The 9,689-nt window shown below is 31.0% G+C and overlaps 1 protein-coding gene across 1 annotated transcript in view; it reads right to left on the reverse strand.

The window, feature by feature from the left end:
* LOC110030300 (serine/threonine-protein kinase TIO) overlaps window positions 1-9,689 on the reverse strand; it is a 99,296-nt gene that overhangs the window by 36,071 nt on the left and 53,536 nt on the right. The window contains 1 exon segment of the mRNA XM_020732944.1: window positions 3,117-3,255. Within this exon segment, the coding sequence (XP_020588603.1) occupies window positions 3,117-3,255 (139 nt within the window).

Here is a 9,689-nt window from a genome sequence, read left to right on the forward strand (position 1 = left end):
CAATGTCTTGTCAACATAACATCAAATCAAAATGCAACCAAGGCATAAGAAGAAAACTAGCTTCATAATGGATGAAAGGACTTCTGTTATAGAGTAATTTTAGTCAAACTCATGAATGTTGAGGCTATCGAAAAAGATTAATTGATAAATCCTTTCTACTGTTTAAAAAACTTAAATTTATCTAAATAAGGATGCACTGATCAAAAGTGACAGTGGTGAAGAGCATCTTTTCAACCTCATTTAGACCTCTTTCAAAAGTTATCAACCAAGCCAAACACTTTTTTAAAACTCAAAAGTGAAAGTTGCTTCAACATCTTGTCTCGGCCGAGTGGCTCAAGCTCAATCCTAAAAAGACCAACATTATGCACATGCCTTCTAAACCTATTCTGGAGGTCTCGCAAACTTGTCAGAAGTATGCAAATCTTAGTCATTTCATATCTAGGTCAAGAGAGAAACACGCACGTTTGCAAGGGCCTTCGAAAGTTAAACCATTATACATGGGACAATGATTGCTAGCAAACCTTCTAGCAATTAAAACAATATCTAACCACAATCTCAATCCTCAAACATTCACAAGGGTGTGAATTAGTTGGCCTAAAATAAAAAATTGAACCAAACCGAACATATTTGGTTAATTTAATTTGGTTTATGAGATTACGATTTGATTTTTAATTCAAATAAAAGTTTGTTTAGATTAGGGTTTTTGGTTTAAACTTGAAAAAAATGAGTTGAGCAAAAAAATTAAACTACATAGAGATTAAATCAAATACATTGACAAATTTAAATGATAAATGTGCAAGCCAACCCATTGGAACTAACATAGCACAAACCCTTTATGGGAATTTCAATTTTTCATTTTTCATTAAACTGGAATTGAAATGAATAAACCAAATTATTGGTTTGATTTGATTCTATATATTATTTTATCAGTTTAGTTCTAGATGTGATTTCATTCAGTTTAATTGGTTAAATAAATCTATCAACCAACCTAACTGAACCGATTGAATGCAAACCTCTAAGTATTTAAGGTTTAGTAAAGATTTGTGCCTATATCTCAAAGCTCATGCAAATCCAGTTAGTTTTGTCCTCATCTAAGAAAAAGATAAAAATCAATTCCCCAATCTGCTACTTCAACAAATCCTTGTGTGGAGCCAAACTGAATTATTCAGTGATAAAAAATTAGCATTAGCTTTGGCCTCAATAGTCTGTCACCTCAAGCCTTCCAATCTCGTTCAATCAAAGTTATCACCAATACCCTCCTTCATCAAATCCTAAAAAGATCATACCTTTCAAGAGCACTTTTGAAGTGCCCATTAAGCTTGGTGAGTTAATGGTCAAGTTCATGTTGTGCATAGCCATGGCTAAAATTCTTATATACTTCATTGTTAAATTCGCAATACCCTATGAGGATCAAAGGTTCAAGTTTAAGAAAATTGGGACAGGTACATTGGCAGGGTTTCGAGAGAAAATATTCATGTCGTCAAAACAGTCATTGAGAGCCTCGGGAAATAATCTTATGGTTATCCCTCTAGCAAAAATTCAAGCCTACCAACAATCAGGCTGAAAATGAAGGATTGCTTGTTAGCATTTGCCTCATCCTACCAGTTTCAAAGGCTAAGACTATTTTGCAAATTTCAACTCATAGTAAAAAACCAGCTGATGGGGGATTATGAGGTTCGAGAGTCCTTTCTACCACTATGCTGGAAAAAAATCTAGGTTGAGATTAGTCAAGCATTAATGTTTATGATCGCATGTGTCAAAGGACAACCAAATCACAGACAAGTTGTCCAAGTTTCGAAATCCTCGTATTGATTCCTCTCGAAAGCTCAATAAACCACCCACTGCAGAGGAAGGTAAGCAACATAAGCTCAGATGCCTTATTGATACATGCCACCTTTGAAATGGTATGTCACCAAGAACAAGGAAGAATATCAATAACCAATCAGTTCAATTCTGTCACTAAAGGAACTATCTTCAAGAAACTCTATCTACTAATCAATTTCAGGTGAATGGATCCTCTGGAAGCTCAAGAGGTTATGCAGAAAGTAATACTTGGGGATTATGATAATCACTCGGTTGCCGAGAGCCTGGCAAAGTAAATCACCAAAAAGATCCATCACTTGCCAGCAGTCAAAAGGGATGCTCACTCGGTTGCCGAGAGCCTGGCAAAGTAAATCATCAAAAAGATCCATCACTTGCCAGCAGTCAAAAGGGATGCTCAAGCATTTGCAAGGCGCAAATGCTGCCAACTTCACATTAACATCCAAAAAAAACTTAGCCCAACGCAGCAAGCGATCATCTCTCCATGGCCATTCACCCTTTGAGGGGAAGTACTCCATCGATCAATTTTCCATGGCATCTCAGAAACAATGATTCATCCTTGCAATAGTGGACCACTTTATGCAGTGGAGGCAATCATACTTGCTCATTCAACAGCCAAAGCTGTGATCAACTTCTCGTGGTCAAAGATCATCACTCACTTGAGCCAAACATTGATTCTTGTCACTAACAAGGGACCCAAATTCTTGAGCAAGAAGCTTACCAAATTCTGTTCCAGCAATGAAGTCAATCTCCAGTTCTCATTGGTACATCGTACCAAATTTAACCCTAGCAAAGAAAAAAAAAACATTACACATTTAGTTATAGATTTCAGTTATATATTAGCATTCTCCCATTTGACACTAGTCATGAACAGTGAATGTTCTTCCGTAGTTGTAACAAAAGAAATCAGTCGAGCCATATTCAAATATGAAGATTATTACAATTATTTGCAAAAGAAAAAGAAAACGCGTGACCTAATCAAGTTAAATATCAACTAACATCTTCTGTATAATTTAAGATGTGAATATATTCCTGCAGTTTGAAAATTTACATATGAAATCATTCTATACTCCAATTGGTCCATCTTTTAGCACAATTTTTTTTTTCCTGAAGAACAATCAAAAGCAATGCAATTATCTCCAAGTTGTGTTAAAATGTGTACTGCAGCTAGCACAGGTTACAAGCATTTTCCAACATAGAAGAATAAAAATGTAGCTACCCATGGCAGTCAAAATTGAGTGATGGATTCTTTCTTTTGATGTTTGCTGTTTTAGAAAACCTAGATACAGATTTACCTTAAAGAAGTAGTAGATCCACTCGATGGAATCTTCAATGGAAACAAAATCGCAGATAATGCCTCTTTGTCTTGACCAATAATAATTGCTCCTTTGATTGTTTTTGAGTTATTCTCGAGCTTATCCAAAATTTGGCATTCTGAAAATGGCGGAGAATTTCCGAAAGAAATTAAAACTCAAATAAATCAAAATATCCATTTCAGCATATTTGTTTCTAACTCGGTCCAGCAAGATTCCACATCTAACGCAGTACTACTCTTTAACTGGGTTCCGTATTAAAAAAAAAACTCACCGGCAAATCAGAATCACTGTGGAACCACAACACTGGCACAAAGTAATTAAGCAAAGTTTTTAACGTCTAATTCAAAAGGGAGTGAGAGTAAAAAGAAGAAGTAAAATAAGGCACAAATCGAGACAAGGATCTAACTAAAGAAACGAGCCAAGAAAGGTTCAGATTTACTTGCAACTGATCAAGTGAAGTTTTGAACATATTTTTGGCATATAAAAATCTTCAAAGAAGAATTGAGCAGCTAAAGGAAAATACAATAAAGGAACATAATGAAAAGAAAGATAAGAAATATCAAGCTGGATCTTACATCATTATGAAATAAGCTGATAAAATTTGAAAACATCTTTATTACAAAATAAAACTAAAATAGGTGGTGTTCAGCAGAAGATTATGGCGGCATGCCAGATAACAATGATATGGTGCTTCATGCTGGCGATGCATTGTAATGTCCCAAACTTTAAAAAAAAATGCCTAAAATTTTATAAAAAATTATATCTCAATTTTAACAGAGACAAAAATAACATTAAAACTATTTTCTGAAGTTCTAATTAAATTTACTGTTCATCAAGTTAGTTCACTATCCATCCAAATTAAATTTCTCACAATTACAATCAGGAGTTGATGAATTAACAAATGAAAAGGTTATAATTGGTTATAGAATAGATTAATTTCATAATTAACTAATTAATACCAGCATATTCAAAAAATTTCCTCTTACATTCTTTCAATGCTTATATTTATTTTATCTCCTGTAACTTCACTTCAGTGTGTTGGAGGGGAAGAGGGGCAGAAATAGAGGGAGTTCAGGAAAGGAGTAGGGATTTTGGAAATAATTGAATTTAATTGAAGTTGTTGATTAAAGAATTGGTAATTAATTGAGGAAAATGATATTTTGTTATGTTGTTTGCAAAAGAAAATGATATCAAGGAATTATAGTAAGAAAATCCGGTCAAAGAAAATACTACAATATTGGTGAGATACTAAATTTTTAATACAAGAAATATGTGAGTTGTATGTCTAATGTTTATAAATACCAAATAAATGACTAATATTTACAGAATTTCTACAAATTAAAATGTCAATATTGCTAGAAACATTACACTATTTTTATACAATCTCCCATTTTAAGTAATATGAAAAATTATTATACTTAAATCTTATGAATATTTCGTAACATGATGCACAGTATTAAACAGAGTTATGAATTTTATAAATCATGCACTAGTTATATAGGTACATGACAAATGTTAAGTATTTTAAAGGTTTGCGATAATGATGTTATAAATAAAAAAAGTTTAAAAAAGGCATGTCATAAGAAGTTGATCGGAAAATGATGATAATAATATGCATAGTGGATGTGAAAGGCCTCATTAAGCCTGAGTAAAACCCGTATGATGCTTCTCAACTCTTTTAAAATTGGTACAAATGATCCAATCTTAAATTAATGTGCCAAGATCTATAGATATCATACAACACTTTTAAGCCTGTAAATACAAAAATAAATAAATGAAAAGAAAAATAATCAATTCCATAGAAACAATTGATGAACTTAATGTATTAAATATTGACTTTAAAATGAAATATTTGATTGTAGACAGGTATATTTATTGCTTATGGTTGTGTTTTACCAACATAAGCATAAAAGCATGTCTTGCTTTAAAAATTGATGCACTAGATTAGTCATATCTACAATTTACAATGCTCTTGTTAATTTAAAAAGATTCACATAAATGCTATTACCGATTTCTTGTATTTATCTCTTCAATATTCAAAAATATATATCCAATGCCAAGAATAGATAAATTATTTGATCAATTAGAGGACACTACTGTATTTTCCAGGATCGATCTGAGATCGGGATATCGTCGTGTTAGAGTTAAGACAGATACAACCAAGAAAACTTTTGGACCAGCTACAGTCATTATGAATTTTTAGTTTTCTTCTGGTTTAAAAAATGCACCTACAATTTATATGGATCTGATAAATCAGATATTCAATCCTAATGTAAACCAATTTGTTATTATCTTCATTGATGATATCTTGATATACGCAAAAAATAATGATTATCACGCTAAGCATCTTAGAACAGTCTTCAAGTCGCTGAGACAGAATCAATTATTTCAAAATTTTCAAAATGTGCATTTTGGAGGCATATCATCAGTAGGCAAGAAATCTTAGTAGATCCTCAAAAGCTGAAACTAGTCGTGAAATGACCTACACCTAAGAATGTTACAGAGGTATATTGTTTTTGCGGTCTGGTTGGATATTACTGGAGGTACATTAAAGGATCTTCACAAATAACTATGTAATTTTCTAAGTTGATAAGAAAAGATGTTGAGTTTGAGTGGATTGGAGATGTGAGCAATGCTTTTAAGAATTGAATAAGTATTTAACTACTACACTAGCATTAGTTATTCCATCAAAAACAAAGAGATTTCAAATTTACGGCGACGCATTGAGAGGTCTCGGATGTGTTTTAATGCAAAATAGAAGAGTAATAACATATGCATACAAACAATTAAAATTGCATGAAAGAAATTATCTGAAACACGATTTAGAATTAGCTATTATAATATTTGCTCATGAAACTTGGAGACGTTACTTGCATGGTGTGAAGTGTGAAATATTCACTGATTATTCTAAAATATATGTTCATACAAAAAGAGTTGAATTTGATACAGATGAGAACACTAGAGCTTACCAAAGATTATGATCTCAATATACAGTATTTTCCTGACCGAACAAATATAGTTCTTGATGCTTTGAGTTGTAAATCTACAAGTAGGGCTAGTTGGATTATTACTTAAGAGCTGGAATTGATTAAATAAATTGATGTCTTGCAGTTGGAGAACTAGTCCAGTTGGAGATCAGAAGATCATGAAACGTTTGGTATTTACATCAGTTAATTGAACAAATTTAAATAGACTGAATTAAGACAACACAAAAGGTTAGCAATAAAAATCAAATTTCATTGAGTAAATTCAGTCAAGAAAGAGGCAAGATATAAATGTAGATGAAGATGATGTTACCAGAAACAAGTTGTAATTTTGGGTACCTATTGATTTTGATTTGAAACAGAGAATCTTACATGAGTTCATCATTCAGAGCACACAATTTATCCAACAAGCACAAAAAGGTATAAAAGTTATAAATTGTCGTTATGGTGGCCAAATATGAAGAAAGACGATGTTAAGCGTCAAAATGTCAAATTTGTCAGATTGTAAAGGTTGAATATAAGAGACCTAGTAGATTGCTCCAATAATAGCCTATACCTAAGTGAAAATGGGGAGAAACGACAATATATTTTGTTATTGGATTTCCTAGATCTAGGCAAGATTATGATAGCATTTGGGTAATTATTGACAGGTTAACAAAATCAGCACAATTCTTCTCAATTAATACAGACAGACTCGGTGGAAAAATTGGACAAACTGTATGTCAAAAAAATTATTAGATTACATGATATTCCAAAGATTATAATCTTTGATAAAGATGGAAGATTCACACCCAGAATGTGGAAAGGCATTCACAGAGGGAGTATATAATCGCATTTATCCACATACTTTATCCACATACCTATGGACAACCCGAAAGAAAAATCCAAGTAATAGAAGATCAATCGAAGTTGTGTTCTTAACTTTAGAGGCAGTTGCGAAGATCATATTCCAATAATTGAGTCTGCCTACAATAATAATTTTTGATTCAATATTAAACCATTGTATAGCAGGAAGTTCAGAACTCTACTGGGTTGGGCTAAAGTGGGAGCACGTCGGCTGCTAGGTCTTGAATTTGTTGATGAAGCCATAAAGAAAATCAGATTAACCATAGACAGATTGAAATCTGCTTAAGATTGATAATAAAAGTATTATAACTCAAAACAAAAAATAGTAGGGTTCAAGATTGGAAAAATTGTGTTTCTAAAAGTCAAGTCAATGAAAAAAATAGTCTGGTTTGGTTAGGGAAGTAAGTACAGGCCAACATATATTGGTCCTTTTGAAATCATATAAATAATTGGTCAAGTTGCTTATAGGTTTTTACCTGCTGATATGTCGGATATCTATGATATGTTCCATATTTCAATGTTGAGAAAATGGGTTTCAGATTTAGAGCAAAGGATTTCACATGAAGATATTGAGGTGCAGAAAGATTTAACATATATTGAAGAGCCTGAAAATTTTGAAATATTTATTTTAAAAGATTGAGGAACAGATAAATTTCTTTTGTTAAATAAAGTGGAAACATAGACAAGAAACTTAGAATTAAATGTAAACTAAGTGAATTTCATATGTCAGGCCGAGATATATTGGTCCTTTTGAAATCATATAAATAATTGGTCAAGTCGCTTATAGGCTTTTACCTGCTGATATGTCAGATATCTATAATGTGTTTCATATTTCAATGTTAAGAAAATGAATTTCAGATTCAGAGCAGAGGACTTCACATTAAGATATTGAGTTGCAGCGAGATTTAACATATATTGAAAAGCCTATAAGAATTTCATAATTTGATTTAAAAGGTTGTGGAACAGATAAATTTCTCATGTTAAAATAAAGTGGAGCCACAGGCCAAAAACTTAGAATTAAATGTCAATTAAGTGAATTTCATTCAAGAGATTGACTATCTTAGTACATTAAATGTAAACTTTTAATGATGCAGCTGATTGCAGACAATATAATAAGTACATATGAATGTGTTTTACAGATATAATCATAAATCTTGACTGGCAGAAAATTGATGCACTAAATTAAGGTCTATGATTTACAAAACTCATGTTAACGAAAAGTGTTGGTGTTTTTTTTTTTTTTTTTTTGTATTTTGAACGTTGTATTAGATTGCTAATCCCACCAATTTTTAGCTCGTCAGATATTACATTTGCTAACATTGTCATTTTCAGATCTCAATTCGGGGATATGATAAGTAGAGGATTGCGTTAATTAGTCGACGACTAGTGTAAAAATTTTATTTGAAAAACTATGACATCAATCATTTAAATCATTGTGAAAATATAAAAGTCGTCTCCTAAAAGCAACACGATGTATAGCTTGAATACAGTGATAACTGTGCAAATGCCATTTCATTGGCGCCCTGGTGTAATGTTAAATAAGCAAAGATTCTAAATTGTTGACGGAAGCGTGGAAGAAGTCAACCTATGAAAATATTATTAGAATAGGAACTTGAAATATAAATACTCTTACAGATAAATTAATAAAAATAGTAGCTATTATGATTCATAGAGAGATAAATATATTATGTAATAACAAAACAAAATGGGTTGGAGAAAATGCTAAGCAGATTGAGAGTATGTTTTAAACTTTAACATTCAGTTAGAAGTCGTACTAGAAATGGTGTCAAAATAATTATATACAAGAGTTTGAATGATAATATTGTAAAAAATAGTAGAACTTGAGATAGAATTATAGCTTTGAATATTGTTGTTTAAGCCAAGATATTAAATATATAAGTGTCTATGCTTATAGAGTAGGATTAAATATTTGTTCAAAAGAAAAAAAACTTTGAAAAAATTTTGAAATGACCAGAAAACTTAATGCAAATGATTATTATTGAAGAAATAATTTTTTTATCGGAGGAGGTTTAAATAGATTTGTTAGTAGAATGGTAGAAGATTTTAGAATCATTCATGATGGTATAGATTTGAAAACTACTGAAGAAGGTAGATTCATTTGGAATTTAATTTAACTTATGATTATGTTATTTCTAATCATTTATTAAAAAAATTGATATGAACATATTATCACTTCTAAGAATGAATCTAATAAAATACAAATTATTATTTTCTTATGAGAAAAATAGATCATCGAGATTTGAAAGATCATAAGATTATTTCAAGTGGAAATTTAAGCACCTAATATTGATTATTGATTTTGGAATTTAAAATGAAAAATCTCACAAAATTCTATCATATAATTAGATAGGGCACTTAAACGATAAATAAAATTATTTTTATGAGTAAATATCAAGATCTTAAATTTTGAAATTTTCATGAAGAAGCTAATACCATGTGAGATAAAGTAACGAGTATATTTAAAAAGTTGCAAATAATGTGCTAGGAGAATCAAAATGAAAAGTTCTTGATAATAAACATAATTGGTGGTGGAATGATAATATGCATGAAAAAATAAAATAAAAATTTTATTACAAAACTTGTTTAAATATAAAAACTTGAAGAGTTGGAAAAAAAATATAAAGTGGCCAGTAAATAATCTAAGAGAAAAATTTATGATACTAAGAATTTTAATTTTAATAATCTTTACAATATATTAAAT

This window comes from Phalaenopsis equestris, unplaced genomic scaffold (assembly GCF_001263595.1).
Source record: "Phalaenopsis equestris unplaced genomic scaffold, ASM126359v1 Scaffold000694, whole genome shotgun sequence".
NCBI classification, from domain to species: domain Eukaryota; kingdom Viridiplantae; phylum Streptophyta; class Magnoliopsida; order Asparagales; family Orchidaceae; genus Phalaenopsis; species Phalaenopsis equestris.